The sequence below is a fragment of the Stenella coeruleoalba genome (assembly GCF_951394435.1).
Source record: "Stenella coeruleoalba genome assembly, chromosome: 7".
Taxonomy (NCBI): domain Eukaryota; kingdom Metazoa; phylum Chordata; class Mammalia; order Artiodactyla; family Delphinidae; genus Stenella; species Stenella coeruleoalba.
This window is the reverse complement of record NC_137153.1, coordinates 18,368,457-18,388,577: the sequence shown is the minus strand read 5'-3', so window position 1 is coordinate 18,388,577 and position 20,121 is coordinate 18,368,457. Positions and strand designations below refer to the sequence as shown.

The following is a 20,121-nucleotide window of genomic DNA, read 5'->3' as shown; positions in this document are numbered from 1 at the left end:
TGGCCCACAAAACCTACGTTATTTACTCTGGCCCATTCTGAACATGTTTGCTGACTCCTGATCTAAGCCATTTTTTTCTCTCTCATCATGAAAAACTAAGACCTAATTTTAGTTTGAGCATGAAAGGGGGAAAAAATAGCCCTTAGCCAGACAAAGCTATATCACCCATAATAGAGTTACAGGGAAGAAAAGACGCCCTTCTGGGTCTTTTGAAAAGGATGCCCTCTCACTGTATCCCATTTGTCTGATATCTTGACTACTAGACACCTGGTTGTTCCACATTCCTTCCCCAACACAAGACATCCCAAAACCCCATACCTCACCACCCATGTGTCTTTCAGAGCCCAGGTTCTGTCACACAAACCTCTTTGGGACATCGATGTTCCTGGAGACAGGCCTGTAGGCTGGTGCCTGGGTTCCCTGCTCGGGAGGTGGCGCCTGGGGGATGGGGCTCTGCAGCTCGGCCGGCCACACCTCCTCCACTTTGCAGCAGATTTGTAACTTCTGGTCCAACAGCCAGACAGTCACCTTATCCTCTGCCCAGCTATGCCGCTCCACCAGTCCTGTACACTCTTGACCTCCATACCACACACAAACCTGGGGAGAGAAGAACAGCAGCCAGTGGTCAGCACTTGGGAGTTCTCACTCCATATGTCCCCAGTTCTGGGAGCCGGGAGCCGTATGCCACAGACTGCATTCTCCGACTCATCTTTAATTCAAGCAGATGCTCCCAGGTACCTGCTTCCCACCTGAACACCCAGACTAGCCACAGTGGATTGGTTCTTCCCAAAACAAATCCTTATAAATTTTCTAGATGGAGAGAGCAAAGGTGTCAGTTTCTGGGATTTTTTTTTTTTTTTTAACTTGGAGTCTATACGCAATTAAAGTTAAGTTGTTATCATCTTAAAATAGACTGTTATAACTATAGGATGTTTTCTGTGAGCCTCATGGTAACCACAAAGAAAAAACCTCTAGGAGATACACAAAAGATAAAGAAATCAACGCACAGGACTCCAAAAAAAAAAAAAAAAAAACACAAATCACACACAAAAAAAGACAGCAAGAGAAGAAGAAAGAAACAAAGGAATTACAAACCAGTCAGAAAACAGTTAACAAGATAGCAATACCAAGTCCTTACCTATCACTAATTACTTTAAATGTAAACGGATTAAATTCTCAAATCAAACGAATTTGGAATCTGTGTCCCTCCCTCCTGATTTCTTGCCCTGACTAGCCTCTGAAGTCCTATATCTCTGCTGGTCCCCAACTATCGCCTTGAATTGCTCACACCCTGCATTTTTCCCTTCAGAGAATCCTGAGTCTACCTGGGAGCACGATGGTAGTGGTGAAGAAGTAGGCTGACTACTTTCAAGGGTGCCTAGCAGTTGCCAGGTGGCCTCACCTCATGGGAAGAGATGTCTGGACGACACAAGCCTTGAAACAGAGGCAGAAAGCAGAGCCTCTATTATCAGCTCTTGAGAAGGCAATGAAGGAGAAGCCCATGCATCTGGATCTAGTGCCAACATCAGGCACAGGTGATGCCTGAGCCCTGCCACAGGGGAGGAAACACTGGAAAAGGGACTCCAAATGGCATTCCAACTAAACAAACACCTTCATCTCTTGCAAACATCTAAAGGTAATTCAAAGACAATCTTATCTGTCTCCTGTAAGTCTGAGATTCTTTCCCTTGTTTTTATAAAGTTGCAAACTGAGACAGATTAAGAGAAACAACTCTGGCCATGCTTTGAACTGAGGTTCTGAACCGGCCTGAGCCCAGAACTGTTGTGGAGGAGCCCTGGGTCTGCTCATTCCCTTGGGAAGCCTGCTGCCCAAGGGCTCATATGGCTGCAGGGAAAAGGTCTGTGCTAAAGCCCGTGCCCAGAGAGTTTCACTCAGGGCACCGCTGGGCTGCCAGACGCAAGCCTGGAGAGATCAGACATTTGTCCACTCGGGGATCAACCTACCTTCTGCCCGGGCTGAAAGGCCACCTGCTGGAGGCCTGAGGTGCCTGGAGCCTTGAGGAGTTCCTTGGGCTGCTCCTGGCAGGACGTGTCCTTAGAGGCAAGGAAGGGCTGGGGCGCCGCCCCCTCAAGCAGCTCTGCCTGAGGCTCCAAGGGTGGGGCAGCCCCGGGTGGCCCCAACACCCGGGCGCCCAGGAGGGACCTCTTGCCAAGGCGCCGGGACAGAACGCTGGCCATGCTGCTGCCTTTCCTGGGAGGCAAAGGGGACACAGAGTCCTTTATCCCGTATCTGGAGGCATCAGGAGGCCCTACACGCAGCCGGAACCCCTGAGTGTCCGTTAAAAAGGATGAAACATTTTAAAGTAACTTTTACAACTTTTTTCTTTTTACAAAAGTAACACCTGTTACTAGTAGGACATTTAGAATGTACTGATAAGCACAAAGAAAAACAAATCCCTCAAGAAGCCGCCTCCCACAGATACCCATGTTTCCTAAAGCATTCCAAGCTTTCTTCTACACACAGATTTATATATTTCTATTTCTACAAAAATGGGATCATGGTTTGGTAAACTGAATTTACACTTATCCTGTGTGGGTTATACTGTACCATTACACGTTATTCTACAATCATACTTTTATAAGTCACACAGTGTTTTCTTAGGCAGATGCATCACTGCAAATTTAACAAATTCCTTATTCTTCTTCCTGAGGGCTGTACCCAGGGTTGTGTTGCTGAAACTGCTCTGCCCGCGGGGAGCATCTCAGCACACACACCAACGTCCGCTTCCCGGGTCAGGATGCTATTACAACCGCACTAAGAGATGCTCCCACACCAACATCCGCTTCCCGGGTCAGGATGCTATTACAACAGCACTAAGTCAGAGCGGGAGGGGGTCTGTCAGACACTCAGATTCTCAAGCTCAGCTGGCTTCAAAGTTGCCAACAGCCACAGAAGTGAGCCGTGCTAACTATTCCTTGTTTTCCACTTGAGGGAACTAAAGTGGGGGAGCTTAAGCGACTTATTCCTGGCGGTAAAGGTAGTTGGTGTCAGAGCCTGAACGAGATCTGGTCTCCTGACTCCAAACCCAGGTCTTCTCAGCGCCTCCCAACTGCCTGCACCCTGCCCCCGACAGGCTCCGGGCTCAGGCCACTCGAGCATTCAGGGCTGATGGAAACGCAGGGCCACAGCCCTGACATGGACCAAGGAGAACCATTCCAGGCCTCTGCACGGTCACCCCACGATGGACAGGAGCTGCTCTGGAAACGGCACACATCATTTCTCCGTGCTCAGAGGCATCAGCTCACCCCCCCGCATAATACTCCAGAAAGCAGGGCACTGGGGAGCGCTGTCCTCTGCATTTTATAGGGAAGAAGAGCTAAGAAGGAGACAACACCAGAAAGCTTGGTGCGATGCTCCTTTAGTCAAAATCCTCCTGCCTGAGAGGCGGGGTTCTAACCAGCCAGCACTCTCTAAGCCCCAGGCCAGGGGTTGGGGGGGGGACACCCCTTGACCTTCATGTGCCTACACCATTCCAGAAAAGAGGAAGTCAATCTTATGGGAACTCAGAGATTCAACACAGTCAACGAGCTGGCTCTTGGGAAATCCCACCCCTGATCCACAGCCTCCCTGCTAAGCAGGATGCAGGGAAAACACAGTAGATCTGCCTCAGGCTGCACTGTGGACCCCACTCAGAGCCTGTTTCCTCATCTGTAAGTCACAATGCTAATACTCCCCTTATCAACCTTCAAGGAGCAATGAGAACGTTCCAGTAGAAGCCCTCTGGACACAGGCTTCTAAATAATTCTGTATTAGACGAACCTTTCATGTTCTTAAAAAGATGATGAATAATCCCTTCCCCCCCTCCCCCGTTAGGTAATAAGACATAACCCCCAGGTTATTTGGACAGCTCACCTCTTAACACCTCACTTTCGTGTAGACATTGGATTCATACCTAACACTGAAGAGCATTTCCTACGTGCTAGACTCTTAAGTGTGGTACTGGCATTCTCTCATTCCACAGGTACCATTAGTGTCCATCCTTATTCTGTTCTCAAAAAAACAAAGACCCAGAGAGATTAAAAGACTTGACCAAGGTCAGGGTAAAAGGCCAAATCAGGGCCCCTCAGGACCTACTGACTTCAAAGTCTGTGTCTTTTTAGGACGACACCATGCTCTCCCTCCTCTTTCCAAATACCCTCTGCCTGGGGCCCATGACCTATGGCCTCTACTTCCCTATTCTCACCTCCTTGGACTCCAGGGACTTCCATCTCTGCTGTCCATGTCATGACCTGGGTCACAAGGTACTGCCCAGCACCAGAGGGTCAATCTCTGTGCTCACAACCCCAGGCATACCCTCCTCCCTGGTTCCCTCCCCTGGTCCTCAGGCTACTGGTTGCCCTTGTCAGCAGCTTCATTCCCACCAACTCCTCTCCAAGAACTGACTTCCACTGGTCACCCAACAACAGGTCAGAACTCTGCAGTCCCTTCACCCCCAGAAACCAGAATGCCTCGCATCCACACAGGGCTCGAGGGGTGGATCGCTACCAGGGGCCACAGCTGCTCCCAGGCTTGCTGGGTCCGCTGGCAGAAGGGGAAGAATCAGACCTGGCACCCTGCGAACTCACGCTGCCCCTTCTCCAGAGCGCTCGGAGCTCCTCAGCCACCCTGCGGCTCATTCCCTCTGGGTACCGTAGCACACTCCGAATCTCTGCTGCCCCAGGTGCTCTGTTCCCTCGTTAACTCACTTCTCCAGTCAGTATTTAGTCGAGGAACTGATCTGTACAGAGCATATCCCCAGTGCTGTGGCAGGTGTAAAATGCTAGGATTTTCATAGACTCAATACCAACACTGTTCCCCTACCTGGAATTCCCATCAGGCTAACTCCACCCCTGTCTATTAAGCTTGGCATTTCCAGAGACTGTTCCAGCGGCCTTTCTCCTCCCTCCCACCCCTCTGCCCCTGGCCGCACCCACGCCAGGAGAAAACTGCACCATAGCTATGGGTTCAAACTTTCTTTGAATAGTTCCATAAACCTTCTTTACTTTTCACCCTTGTCCAGAAGGACCTCGGGGCTTCGTTTGGGTCCCATGCCATCTTCTCGTCTCCCGATTCCTGGCCTCCTTCCCAACCATCCCAGCAAAGTATGCTCAGCAAACATCTCCACAATAACAAAACGTGAAGGGTAAAAATAAGTTTAAAAGTTAAGAATAAAGTCGCAAATACAGAGGAAAAGGGTTTGGCACATTTTTATCAGTGTTTTACTCAGAGCTTCAAGGGCTAGAATCAGAGAGTATGGTATCTCCACCATGAATTCCCTAGAAAGCAAAGAGATAAGAAAAAGGTCAAAATCGCAGCATCCTACAGAGTTCCTCTCTAGGTGTCTGGTGACTTTATACTTAGTAACACTCTACTGGAAAGCTTTACTATGTATGTCATCAAAAGGAATAAAAACGTAAGGAGTAAATTCTTTACCACTACCAAAAAAAATGTCCAAGCTGATTTGGTGCTAATTTGGTTTTAAAAACTCAGTCACCTACCACCGTCCTCGAAGCCTCAAGCCAGAAAAAAGAATCTCAAACCCTCAGTTTAACGTCGCTGAGCTAGAAGTGAAGCCACAGTGCCACTTAGAGACATCAGATGGCAGCATCCATCCAGAGAAAGAAACAATCCTGCTCTTGACCCAAAAAAAAAAAAAAAACAAAAAGAAAGAAAAAAACACAGTGGCCACCCCCACTTTCCACAGCAGGAAGTTTGAGGTTTCTACCACTGAAATGAAGAAAGGGTAGTATTTCCAAAATTCCTGGGCTTCCAGACGGAGCCTGAAATATTTGGCTAACAGACTCTGACGATGTTTTTGTTAAGTCTGTTTTTTTTTTTTAATGTAAAGAACGCTTTTTATTTGCTTTGTGAAGCTGCACCTTCCAAAGCCTGCTGGATTTGCACAGTTGGTGAACCTGCCCACTTCCGGCTTCTTCCCACATGCATTCTTTGGCCTTTCACCTTTAACTGGCCTGAATTCCACCCTGAAATACCTTTTATTATTTGTTTTATTTATAGTGCGCCTAAATCTTAATTTTTAAAAGCAGAAGAGAAAGAAGGAAGGGAAACTGCCTTTATTAAATGCCTAATAGCACCAGCTTTCGCAAATTGTATCTAATTTAATCCTCAGAGCGACTTAAGATAAACATATGGTCTTTTATGTCTGATGAGGAAACTGAGCCACTGAGAGGTTAGGTTGCCAAGGTTACACAACCAGGAAAGGCAGCCACTAGGGACTGAACTCATGTCTATCTGGTGTCAAAGGGCCTGATCCTACCATTATTCCAACAGGTGTGAGATCTCTCAAAATAAAACACTCAAGCTTGCTTTTCACCTACATGGTATTTTTTTCCCCCTATGTCAGTGAACCTCTACAGGAAACAAAAAAAAAGAAGCAAAAGCAAAACAAACAAACAAAAAAACAGCTCTCAATCCTGCAAGTCTCCTTGTGTGCTTTTTCTTTCCTTGAAAACCCATTCTCCACTTGCATCTTAGCCTCCCACCTACAAAATAAAGGCCAATGCTTTCCTCCAACCTTGTTCAACAGTCCAGGTCACTGTTAATCATTTAGCAGTTTGGGAAGACCTTTATACACAATATTGCCCTCTGAGAGGGTGCAGAGAGATAATGTAATCAATCCCAAAAGTTAAGGGAAATCTTAGCCAAATTTACACTGAGGATTGATAGCATGGGAGTGAAAAAACATGAATCTAGATTAAATGTAGGCTGGGCAGGATGGCCAGGTGTGTTGATCAGCATTACATTAGGAACATGGCTCAACAGATAACACCATCCCTCAAGTCCTTCAGGGATTCGGAAGTGAATTCAAGCACCTACAGAGGTCTGCCATGCAGGCAGGAAGAGGATCCAGGTTAATGGAGACTCTAGAGGGACTTTCCAGGACGGCCTGTTACTGTATACCTTAGCTTGAGGGTCCCAACCCCCTCCCAGCATGTTTCCACCAATGTAACCACCGCTTCCTTCAAATCTTTCTTCCCTGATCTCTACTTCCAACTCACCCCCCTATTGGTTTCTTTCTTGGGAGCTATTGATGGTCGATAATAACCAGCCAGCCCCTAACTTGCCATATGGTTCAGGTTCGGCAAAGAGAAATCAAGAAACATCTTTTTCAGGGTAACAATAACAGTGTTTCAACACACAGTCAAATCCAGCTTTACAATGTTACATTCTCGACTTACAAAGTCCTTGACCGAAACATAAACTCATGCTAAAAAAGACTTCCTGGCTGATGTACAGTTTTAAGATATCCCGAGTCCTCTTTGCTTCTCACCCCACCACTGTCACCCACAGGGAGGGGTTGGCTACCCGAGAAGATGTATTTTGGTCCATGTAAAAGAGGTTAGACCTTCTCCAGGCTCAGCAAACATCTTCTGATGCGCTAATAGCCCTTAATGAGGACATCTGCCATCAGTTAAATAACTGGGACCGACAGAATAGGAAAACAAACCCTCTCTGTGGTTCTAAGTTGCAAATTGCCATTTGACATGTCACTGTTGCCGGAGAACCCCAGGTCTCGGCACATCCATGTGTGTGTGCGCGCGCGCATGCGCTCACGCTCAACGGGTGCTCTCTCCTACCTCCCATGGCAACAGGCCATGACGTCACCGAGTAGCACTTCCAGGACACAGGTCATAAAGTCAAACTGATTCATTACACAACTAATGGGGGTTTTGGTGGTGGGTGAAGTTTGGGGTAAGACTCCCCTTTGCCGAAGCATGGGTGCTTTGCTGCCTCTCTAATGAACAATTTAGGGACCAAGGTGCCGGGCATTACTCCTCTTCCAAGAGTTTCAGGTTCTCCACTAACCTTAAGCTTTATACTCTATGATCTCCCCTGGTAACCACCGCACAGAACATCGATTTGAGTTTTGGGTTCTTTGGCTAATATTTTGCATATCATTCTTAATCTTTTATCAGAAAGTTGCTAATGTTTTCTTTTTAATTTTATTTATTTATTTATTTATTTATTTATTTATTTCTGCATTGGGTCTTCGTTGCTGTGTGCGGGTTTCCTCTAGTTGCGGCATGTGGACTTCTCATTGCAGTGGCTTCTCTTGTTGCAGAGCACGGGCTCTAGGCACACGGGCTTCAGCAGTTGTGGCGCACAGGCTTAGTGGTTCCGCGGCATGTGGGATCTTCCCTGACCAGGGCTCGAATCCGTGTCCCCTGCACTGGCAGGCGGATTCTTAACCACTGCGCTACCAGGGAAGTCCCTAATATTTTCTTTTAAATCTGTAAAGTTTTAACTTCATTTCTTTTTCAATGTGACATTCTAAGCTCATGCAAAGGTCAAAATGTTACAGCACACCACATCTTTTATTTTATAACAGAACTCAGTGGAGAAGAGGACAATTCATTTGTCCAAAACAATTCTCTTTTAGCAATTCTTGGCCAGGGACGATCTCTGTTGAGAGATGCCATGTCTGTCCACAGCATATTGATGACTATATGCAAATGCGTCTGTGGTCCTTGCTATCTGAACCTTGGCAGAAACAGGTAAGCTGTCATACTCCACCATCACCACCCAAATGCTGCCTGGTAGTTTCTTAAGCCTTATTTTCTTCTGGGGTGTCTTCTCCAGAAAAAGTTTAAAAAAAAATTCACTTCACTGAGCATATATTGACCGTTTCTTCCCAGAGGATTTTCTTCCCAGCCTGGCTTTGGACAGAAAAACCTCCAAGGGTAGCCAAGGGCCTGCACTAAAACATCTAGGTCTCTCAAGTTATACATCAGGTCCTGTTACACCATTTTTTAAATGTGTGGTATGCATTTTAGGTTTTCATGATATGAGCTTAAGATCACAGCCCTGAGCATATTAGTAATTGATTCAATACCAAGATTTCTAAATCAGCTGTTCAGAGAATGACCGTTTGGATTCTCAGGTCATTCTAATTGTTGTCTTCTTCTGAAGTTTTTTTTTTTTTTTAATATTTATTTACTTATTTATTTATTTGGCTGTGCCGGGTCTTAGTTGCAACATTCAGGATCTTCGTTGCCACGTGCAGGATCTTTAGTTGTGGAACGTCTGAAGGTTTTTAAAAACTGGATTACAGGGCTTCCCTGGTGGCGCAGTGGTTGAGAGTCCGCCTGCCAATGCAGGGGACACGGGTTCGTGCCCCGGTCCAGGAGGATCCCACATGCCGCTGAGCGGCTGGGCCCGTGAGCCATGGCCGCTGAGCCTGCGCGTCCGGAGCCTGTGCTCCACAACGGGAGAGGCCACAACAGTGAGAGGCCCGCGTACCGCAAAAAAACCCCACAAAAACTGGATTACACTGCCTCGATGTATAATAGTTTAGACTACCATCATCTGAGTAATAGATGTAACAGAAAAATGGAAGGAGAAAATAAGGGCCCCAAATAGCCGTGCTATTTTCATATCCCAGCAGATGGGCCACAGAAATAGGTCACCTGATCTGGTTACACTGAATTTTCTCCAGCAAATAACAAATGACCCTGATCAACAAATACTTTTGTCGGTCTGACTGCACAACAGCCATTCAATCAAGTAAAAGAGACCATTCTGTTTGCACGGCCGGCAGGGAAGGAAAGCATTTTCACAGTTCAGCCCAGAACTACACTTCCCCTTCCTTCACACCTAGCTCCCCATTTGCTTTCAAAACCACCAGTGCCCTTTATTCATTGCTCTGCTGTGCATACACTACTCCGTATGAAACAAGACAATTCTTAGCACAGTACTGGGCACACAGGGCTCAGTGATCTGTAACTACTTCTATCAGTTCCGACGCACTGCATCTCCCTTAGACGGCAAGCCCTTGCTTATCCCATCAAATTTATGATTTTGAAGAGATGCTATTCCCATAGGTGAGGAGAGCCCCAGATTAAAAAAATAATGTGTTGTAAGAAATAAGACCTGCTGCTCACCTAAAAATGAAGAACAGTCATAGCGTCTTAGTAGCGCTTCAGTGTTTCAGACTCGGTTCTAAGACAGCAGTGTTTTCTTGAAAACAGGTAGAGAATGCTTTACAAGGAAGCAGGGATAAGTAAAAGCATGCCTACGAACGTGCCATGTGAGAGGGAGAGATGATCCAGCACTGTTTTCGTACGTGCACGGGGCACGCACGCATGTGTATACATGTGGGTGCCTGCACTGTGGTTAAACCTGATTTGGCTGTACCAAAACTATGTGAGACGCAGGAGGCACGGAGATGCATGACTGCTGACTCAGCATCTTACCCAGAGCCAGCAGGAAGGAGGGAGCCAGCCAGGAGCTGAGTATCTCCGCAAGAACAAGCCTCCGAGAACTGACAGTTCCCTGCAGCAGTTTGCAGGGTAAGCTTCCAACCTGAACGTTAACCGCCAACGAATGCCTGAATGGCATTTGGGTTTACAGTCACTTTGATACACACATTCGAGGCTTCCTTTTTTTGTTCTGACCTCCTGGCAACTCAAGGAAACAGGGAGGGACAGTTTAATCCCAATTTTACAGCTCAGAAAACTGAGGGTCCTCCAGAAGTCCACTGATTTGCCCGAGCTAGCCAGCTGGGGTGTCTGCAGCTTTCCCGGCCCCTCCCTGGACTCGTTCTCTCTTCCCCTCAAGGGGAGACCCAGCAGCAGGACAGGGGCTCGGGGGGAAGGGCTCCAGAGTTCCCAGCCCCAGTGCCTTCACACGGCCTTGTCTGATCCTCACAACGAACGCTGTGAGGAAGACAGCGTGAGTTTCATCGGGAAGAAGGGATCTGTTAGAGGCACTTACAATAATGAAAAGAGAAAGCTGGCAACAAAAGAACCACCCCCCAAAATATAAAACACAGAGGGGAGAACTTAAAACGCCTAACAGTCCAGGACCCATTAGTGTAAGGCCCTGAGTGGACACGCCAGAAAAGTTCTGTGATCATGATGCCCGAGGTGCCAACCCCGAGATACAAGTAAAGGGCCCCTTATGTTCTCCCCACTTTGAAGGCAGAGAAATGCAGGTTCTATTTTTTCACTGAAGTGGTTAAAGCAGAAAAACTATATGGAACTCAACAGTCCTTTGAATGAATAGTCACATTCCCTGACTATGCTAAATAAACAGACGGTGCGGGGGCGGCAGTTGTAGGGAAGGTGAGAGCCACCTGGTGACTTTCCCGGCTGGAATCAATAGGTAATAAAAAGGCAGCAGCCCTCTACAGGGGTGGATAATCAGAGCACACAGGGCTGCAGGTGCCCAAGAAAGGAACCACCTGGTCCGGGGGCCGGGCCAGGAGTGGGAGATGCAAAATTATAGATGAGAAACCATGCACACGCAGACAGGATGGGCCAACTAGAGACACCAAACCAGAAGAGAGAAACAGGTGTGGGAAGGGATCAAGGTGCCCAAAATACCCCTCCAGAATCCAAGTCTCATCTGGGAGTCACCGGTGCCAAACCAGCCAGTGGGAAATCAAAGTGTAATCTTGGCAGTTATAAGTCACAAGATAAGAAACACGTGCTGTTGGGATGACAGAACGTTCTAGTGGCTGATAACATTTAAAAACCTGAAATAAGAGCTGGGTGCCAGAATTCGTTCCAAGACCAGGATGGCTGACCAGCCAAGGGAATAGACGTGTCTAGCCAGAAGGGCGATAACAGGCTTCCACAGATCAACTTTTAATCCAACTTCTCCCTCCCTTCTGACTTCCCGGCTGACTGTACAGGCTTTCTGTTTCAGGATGGCAGTGGCTCCTCAGGCTGTCACTCTATCACCTTCCCCCGGGAGACTGCTCTGATCTCCTGGGATTGCAGCATCTCCCCCAGCACCAGCGGGAATGCTTCCCATCCCCCAGGAATGCTGTGGCTGAGGGGAAAAAAGTCTGGATACACCTGAGCAACTAAAACTGGCTCCTCAAAATGGAAACAGAATGTGCAAGAGAAGCTAACCCCGGGCACACTGCCGAGGACGCCTGTCCAGGAAAAGGGCTCGTGGCAGCCCATCACCTGGACCTGTGTGACTTTCGGCCACAAGCCACCACCTCGGAGCCTCAGTTTCCTGCCTTGCCGTGAAAAATGAGAACAGTGCCCAGCATGGGAAAGGATCTCAACAGATGTGTTGCCTCCCCTGTTCCCCGATTTCAGACCAGCACCAGACAGGTAAATGACACGGTGGGCCACTCGGAGAGCTTAGGAGCCACTGTCCCGCTGGCATCTGGAAACTGAGGTTGCAAAAGGATATTCAACCCGAACCAGTAACACAACTGACTCTAAAGGGAATCAAGAAGTTGACCACGGGTGAGCCGCTGATGAACTGAAATCTCAACAGAACTGATTTCGGCAAGACAGGGGAACCGAGAAAGCCAGCATATTCCATTCAGAGGCCAGCTGGCCACGGTGAACCAACCGCAGGGCTCCCTGCTTCGAGAGCTCAACACCCAGCCGGCCGGCTCTGCCCTGTGGCCCAAAGCAGAGCCCACGTGACCCGGCCCCTCACCTTGCTCTCAGCACACAGGTCCCAACCCTGCCCTCCTCTTCCAGCTGAAGTCTCCATCTTGGTGCCCTGCCCAGGGTGGCTCAAGGCCCACTGGCAGGCCTCCCCGAGGCGGAGCGTGACCATCCTCTGCGAGCACTCCCCAAATCTGACGCTCAGTCCCGGGTTCCAGCTGTCCCAGATCTGGATCCACATGCACCCGTGCAGACCTACACAGCACACAGGGCAGCGCCGACTCACCAGAAACCCAGGGCAGGGGGAGCCGCAGAACCGGAACACCAGCGTTCTAAATAATCCGCCGGTACTCGACACACGTGCAGGCTCTTGCCGATGAACTGAAGAATGACGGAGCCTCAGCTTCAGACCCTGACCTTAGAGAACTTCAGGCCTCGCTGAGCTTCTCCTGCATCAAACACCCAGCACTTGTTTATTAAGGCACTTAATACGCTCCAGAGTGACATTCATAGATCTGTGCTGTATAATTAGTGTGAGGCCACACTTCGTATTCTAAGGACGGACGGAGAAGAATCACAGATGCGTTGGAGATCTCCAGCTAGGGAACGAACTGGGTTTAGAATTTACCATTCAGAGTCCACCACCGCTGCTCATTCATCCAGGGATTCTTCTCCAACACGCAGGCCAAAGTCCTCAGGGGGCCAGACAGAATTGACTGTGGGGCTAAGCGGAGCCCTTCCCAACACCCACCCTTCCAGCCAAACGGTGTTGAAGCATGGGGCCACACACTCGCACACCCTAAAGCCTGCCCCGTTCTTAGGAAACAATTGCTTCGTGTCTGAGCCCACCCCATGTATGCCCGGCCTGCGTTAAATCTAAGCTTGGAACTGACCTTGTAATGGGTCTTCATTAAGATTTAAAATTAATGTACCCTGTTCCCTAGCAAGTCCCCTTTCTCAGGATCTCCCCTAGAGAAACACTGCCGTGTGTGGCAAAGAGGCATGTACGGCCATGTTTATTGTAACAGCGTTTGTAACAGCAGAGGATTTGGAAATAACTTAAATGGCCATCAATTAGGCTAAATCAACCAACAGTTTAGCCTTCTGATTCTAAGGAAGGCTATGCAGGAGTTAAACAAAATCAATAAGACCTATACATATTGACAGGAAGCCATCCCTGAGATGTCGTGGGGTGGAAGGGGCCAGCACACTACTTAGTACTCCCAGTGCACTTAGCTTCTTTTAAGTTCTTTAGGTATAAATGCAAGTATGTTAAGCATTTGGAGAATACCAACAAACTCGTAACAGTGGTTAACCTCTGGGGAAGGGCTGGGATTAGGAGTGGTTGTCAAGGAAGATTTTGTTTGCTCTGGAAGGTTTGCATTTTTTTCTTCCCCTACAGAGAATGTGTTCAAGTAGTACTTGTGTAATGCAAATTGCATTTCACCATGTAATTTTTTTTAAAAAGCAAGAAACTGACCCTGCTCCGTACATTTCAGTCACGTGTTTGGGGGCAATTTCTACTCCAATCTCACACACGCTTCCTGGGAGGCTGAGCGCTCAGCAGTGCAAAGCAGTGGGCTCTGCAACACAGATCTTGTTTCAATATTAGAAGCCCAACTCTGTGACTCTGTGGACCGTTCAATTTATACACTAGTTCAAGGAAGAGGCAAGAAAAAAGAGAAAGGCCTGTCAGGGGACTTCTGGGTAATTCAAAGGGATGTCCTAGGAGCGATTTCAGTTCTTCTAGTTGAGCATTCCAGCTCTCCAACACCACACACACATGCACGCACGCACATGCACACGCACGAGCACATGCGGACTTGCCAATGATGGCAGCCCTCGCCCAACCACACGTAATCCACACCAGGCCTAGCCGGCTGTGCCTCCGACTCTTCCATCCGGGAATCAGGATTTCTAACATAAATTCAGATCCTGTGGGCTAATGAGAAGGAAGACTCTGACCACCACATTAGAAACGCTCCAAAATATCATTTACTCCCCCAGGGCCACCTAACCACACAGAATGCTGACTTTTCAACACAGACACTCCTCCACCTCCACCTCTTCAAGACACTACGTGAAAAGTCCTTAGAAACACAAAATTCTAATATTAAGGACCTAGGGTAGGGCAAAACTAACCTAGGGTGATAGACATCAGAGCTGTGGTCCTTCCAATCGGGGGGAAGATTCACTGGAAAAGGTCCCATGGAACACTTCGGAGGTGACGGAAATGTTCTGTCTCAAAATGCATTCGTCAGAACTGATCAAACAGCACATTTCAGATCTGAGCATTCCACTGTATGCAAATTACACCTCAATTTAAAAAAAAAAAAAAAAAAAACTACCCCAGTACAGTTTCTCTGCTAGCTGCAGCAGAACTTTGAGCTGTCGTATGAGACATCTGAAATCTCTGTTGTGCTATGTAAAGAGCACAAGTACCATGGCGACAGTCGCCATAAAAATAGATAACAAGATTAAAATGGATAGAGGACACAGGAATTTAAGAGCGGCGCACCAGGAGCAATTCGTTTTCGGCAGAAGAAAAATAGAGGACAGGGAGTTTTTCATTCCCCCTGCACTTTGAAAAACAACCATTGAGTGTGGTTGTTTTTACTAAAAGAGTTTTATGGCTTCCCAGTACTCAAAGGACAAAAAAGGCTGAGAGCTGTTACTTATCATATTTTGCCTTAAAAAAAAAAAGTATGATACCCGAAGTTTTTCCCATACCCACTGTTCTGTGGCCCAGGGAGCCGATTCACAGCAATGCGACAAAGCACAGATGACGTACCATATACACTGTGTGAGGTCCAAATGATACTGAGATAAAGGCAGCCTGGGCGCTTTATCGAGTGCACAAAGACTTCCAACTTTAGTTCCAATTACCAAGTTCTGCCTACATTTTTTACATACATCGAAAACTGACGCCCCCTAGGTGTGCACCCTGAAATTACTCCACATGAAGAGAGCACTTTCTTGCCCAATACTGACTTTTTTCAAATGCCAAAATGTAGGCATGAATCACTTGGCGACAGAAATCTTGTGTTCTTCTCCAAAAGATGAGATAAACCTCTGTTCTCCTTGTGGAGTTTCTCCAAGAAATGTTTGCTAAGTGACTTAGCCCTTGCAGTGTCCCCAGCAGCAAAAGAAGTAATCCAAAAATATCAGGAAGAAAATCTAAAATTTTTAAATGATCAGGGTGGATTCTAAATAAACCATACATTTAAGTAAAATTTAGGCAAAATTAAACGTCCACGTGTAAGCTACAAATAATAAAAGTGCAAAAACAAAAAAAATTTTCATTCAAACCACAAATTTACTGTCGGATAGCAACTAAACATATGCGTTCCTGGAAAATCCCACACAAAAGTTTCTTTAAATCTGTCTCTTGTTCCCTCTCTCACTAAGCCTACAGAGCAATCACAAGGTTCAGACTCGTCCCTGATGTTGGGATGGTTTTTAACGTGCTGCACCTGGTGATATAAATCTGCAGTGGAGAAAATGAAGGAGGAGATGGTCAAGGACACTCCCAGATCCTCCACAGCCAAGCAGAGGACCCAGGAGTCAGTTAAAGGTCCCCATCTTGATTCATTCATTATACTGAATACAACCGGCCAATAAACATATTAGTCTTCCATATGTCGATCTGTTTTATTTATTGTTATTTGCCATTTTCCACCCTACACCCACCTTCTTGCTTTTCCTAAAGACAAAATTCCATTTTCAGCAGCCCTGGGGCCACAGACTGAGTCCTGAGCCACCTTGGAATAGTTCTCTTCCTCCTTTCTAAAATAACCCCAGAAGATCTCTTGAAAATGTTAGGACCCACTTATTAACATTTTTTTAAAGAGCTTAAAATGATGATTTGACCCCAGTACTACACACTAGAGGCATATTCCATATTCCACATTATCTTTCAGCTTTGACAAGTCACACAATAACCCAAGAATTAGAAAGGACTCTGGAGGCCAGCCTAATTCCTGTTCTCTTCTACAGCACCCCGAATCCACAGCATTCAGCCCAACCTGAATACCTTCAATGATGGGGAGCTCACTACTCCATGGGCAGACATTTCCACTGTTGGTCAGGCCTGCCAGCAAGAAAATTCCTTTTCTGATGGAACTGAAATCTGCTCTCCCAGTCTTTAGGGTTAAAAGGAACCTTAAAGCTCATCACCTTCGTGTAATCATTCAGTGGATAAGGAATCATGTAATGCAATCATTCTACAGAAGAAGAATCTGAAGCTAGAGAGGATAAAGCAGTTGTTCTATCCATTGGTCACACTCCAACACCAGAGCAGAAATGAACAAGTCGACTCTTTCCTATACCTCATAACCATGAAAATATTTGAAAAGTGCTATTGTGTACCCACCCCATGAATGTACTCTGGTCATTCCTGATCCCACAGCATCCTAGTCTCCTTCCTGTGGGTGAAGCCTTGTTTGTTCATGTTTCTTTTAAATCATGGCTCCCCAGTGTTCCGAATGTCACATGACCAGCAGAGGTCATTAAAACTAGACCCTGTGATTGGACTGATGAATTTCTGATCCAGTTATGAATGGGATTCAATTTCTAAAAAGCCTCATCCCACTCAGGGCTCACATTTAACTCATGAACAGAACAATCTCAAAACTTTTTTCCCGGGCTTCCCTGGTGGCGCAGTGGTTGAGAGTCCGCCTGCCGATGCAGGGGACACAGGTTCGTGCCCTGGTCCGGGAAGATCCCACGTGCCGCGGAGCGGCTGGGCCCGTGAGCCATGGCCGCTGAGCCTGCGCGTCCGGAGCCTGTGCTCCGCAACGGGAGAGGCCACGACAGTGAGAGGCCCGTGTACCAAAAAAAAAAAAAACAAAAAAACTTTTTTCCCACATGATCTGCCCCCTCCTCAGCACCTGGAGGACCACCAGGGTTACACTGTGCTTGTCTGTTTACCTGTCAGTCTCCCCCTTCCAATCAGATCATCAACTTCAGGTCAGGGACTGAGTCTTCTTTTTTTGACTCCAGTACCTCGTCAGTGCTTGACACACGCAGGTAAATACTCAAGATTAGTCACTAAATGAATCATCTACCTTTACCCATCCTGTCCTTGAATGATAAAATGTTTTTAAAATAGCAGTGTTCAAGAGAATGAAGAGACAAACCACAGGCTGGGAGAAAATATTTGCAAAAGACACATCTGATAAAGGACTGTTATCCATAACATACAAAGAACTCTTAAAACTCAACGATAAGAAAACAAACAACTCAATTTTAAAAAGGGAGCCAAAGACCTTAACAGATACCTCACCAAAGAAGACATACAGATAACAAAAACAGCACATAAGATGTCATCACAAATCATTAGGGAAATGCAGATTAAAATGAGATACCACTACACACTTAAGAGAATGGCCAAAATCCAGATAACTGACAACACCAAATGCTGGTGAGGATATAGAGCAACAGGAACTCTCATTCTTTGCTGGTGGGAATGCAAAATGGTGCAGGCACTTTGCAAGACAGTTTGGTGCTTTCTTACAAAACTAAACACACTCTTACCATATGACCCAGCAACTGCCCTCCTTGGGATTTATCCAAACGAGTTGCAAATTTATGTCCACACAAACACCTGCATACGGGTGTCTATAGCAGCTTCATTCATAATGACTGCCAAAACTTGGAAGTAACCAGGATGTCCTTCAGTAGGTGAATGGATAACTACACGGTGGGACATCCAGATAATGGAATGTTATTCAGTGCTAAAAAGAAATGAGCTATCAAGCCACGAAAAGACATGCAGGAAGATTAGATGCACATTACCGAGTGACAGAAGCCAATCTGCAAAGACTATATACTGTATGATTCCAGCTGTATAACATTCTAGAAAAAGCAAAACTGTGGAGGCAGTAAAAGGATTACTGGTTACCAGAGGTTGTGGGGAGGGAGGGATGAATAGGCAGAGCACAGAGGATTTTAGGGCCGTGAAAGTACTCTATATGATATTATAATGGTGGGTACATTTGTCCAAACTCAGAATGTACAATACAAAGAGTGAACCCTAATGTCACCTATGGACTTTGGGTGATTATGTCGTGTCAGTATAGGTTCATTAATTACAACAAATGTACATCAGGTGAGGGATGTTGATGGTGGGGGGATGTGCATGTGAGGGGGGGCAGGGGGTGTGTGGGAACTCTCTGCACCTTCCTCTCAGTTTTGCTGTGAACATAAAACTGGTCTAAAAAATAAAGTATATTTTAAAAGATATACTTACATATACGGTAGTGTTTTTTCCACTGTGATATACATACACACTATAAGAAATACAAACAGTAAATTTAAAATGTAAAAAAAGAAAGTCACTCAACTCATCCATTTAGAAGTAACCAATATTAGTATTTTGGTATTAGAATTTTTAGTGTATTTCCTTCCAGTCATTTTCTATGCACTTTGTTTCTTTAAGATTTGAAATCATATTGTAGATGCACCTTAACTTTTAGCAGAAACATCTGTCCATGTTATTTTAAAATTATTCCTAAACATTATTTTTAATGGCCATAATATTCCACTATTACGGAATATTAGTGGAATCACTTTCGGATTACTTCCAGCCCAGTCACACCACTGGATATTTAGGTTGTTTCCAATTTTCCATTATAGTTTAAGAAAAAAAAAAAAAACCTCTAAATAATCCCTGTGCACAAAGCATCATCTTCATTTTGGATGTGGTCTCCAGAAGCGGAATCATCCTACCAGAACGTACGAACATTACAATTCAAATTTTAAAAACTAAATCAGACTTTACATTTATCCCTTACTGAATTTCTTTTTTAAATTTGGGCCCTCGTTCTGGATGTCTTTGAACCTTGGTTTATCTACTAAATAAGCAATTCCTCCCACCTCTACGCCATCAACAAACATAGCTTCTGCATCTTGATCCACGACACTGGAATAAATGTTGAACAGCTCAAGGCCAAGAATAGAACCCTACGGCACTCATTTTCAGACCCCTTTCCAGGCTGACTCGGTGCCACTAATTAACAGTTTTTGCACATGACTATCAAATTAAATTAATAACACCATTCAGCCCACATTCTACCACTTATTTAATATGGACCTTCATATCTTCAGAAATTGTTAAGTACTTTACTAAAGACAAAGTGTACTATAGCTGCTGCACCTTTTCTCTGACCCAGTAACCATCATATAAAACAGGAAATGGGTTCAATTTGATACGATCTGGCTGACTTCTGATTATCCCTGCATCCTAAGGGCACACTTCTTCAAGCAATTAAGCAAAAAGCATTTCAGTTTCTACGTTTTTTTCCCCCAAACCTGTATTTTAAAATAATCAGACTGCGTACCTGTATAAAGCAGGGTGGCTCTTATTCAGTCCCTGTCACCTGCGGCTCCCCCAGGGAAGGGCTCTGAATCACAGGTAGTTATGGACCCCCAGGGTAAACCAAACTGTCTCCAGACCACAGAGATCTGAACTTATTCCTTTCAGCTGGTCCCAAATCAGCCTAGTTCTCCAGGAGTCATTTGCATTCACACCTTGAACCAATTATCCCGTGGTCACTACGAATCCTGGCTTCTCAATCTCTGGATCCTGGAAGCCTACCCCCGGGCCCATCCTAGGAAGAAGGAAATAAGAAGTGACACAGCCCCTCTCCTTGCCGTTCCTTTATTACTGACTCACAGAACCAAAGCTCCTGAGAATCTAATGTCTTGCGGCACTTGGCAGCCATGACTCACATCTCACCAAGTT

General features: G+C 46.2%; 1 protein-coding gene across 3 annotated transcripts in view; it reads right to left on the bottom strand.

Moving 5' to 3' along the window:
- Nucleotides 1–20,121, bottom strand: part of ZNF395 (zinc finger protein 395) — a 38,539-nt gene that overhangs the window by 13,113 nt on the left and 5,305 nt on the right. For all 3 annotated transcript variants that reach the window (XM_079927774.1, XM_079927775.1, XM_079927776.1), the window contains exons 2-3: nt 1,965–2,211; nt 365–597 (exon numbers count right to left, since the gene is read on the bottom strand). In XM_079927774.1, coding sequence (XP_079783900.1) covers nt 365–597; nt 1,965–2,211 — 480 coding nt within the window. The remainder of the gene's footprint in view (nt 1–364; nt 598–1,964; nt 2,212–20,121) is intronic.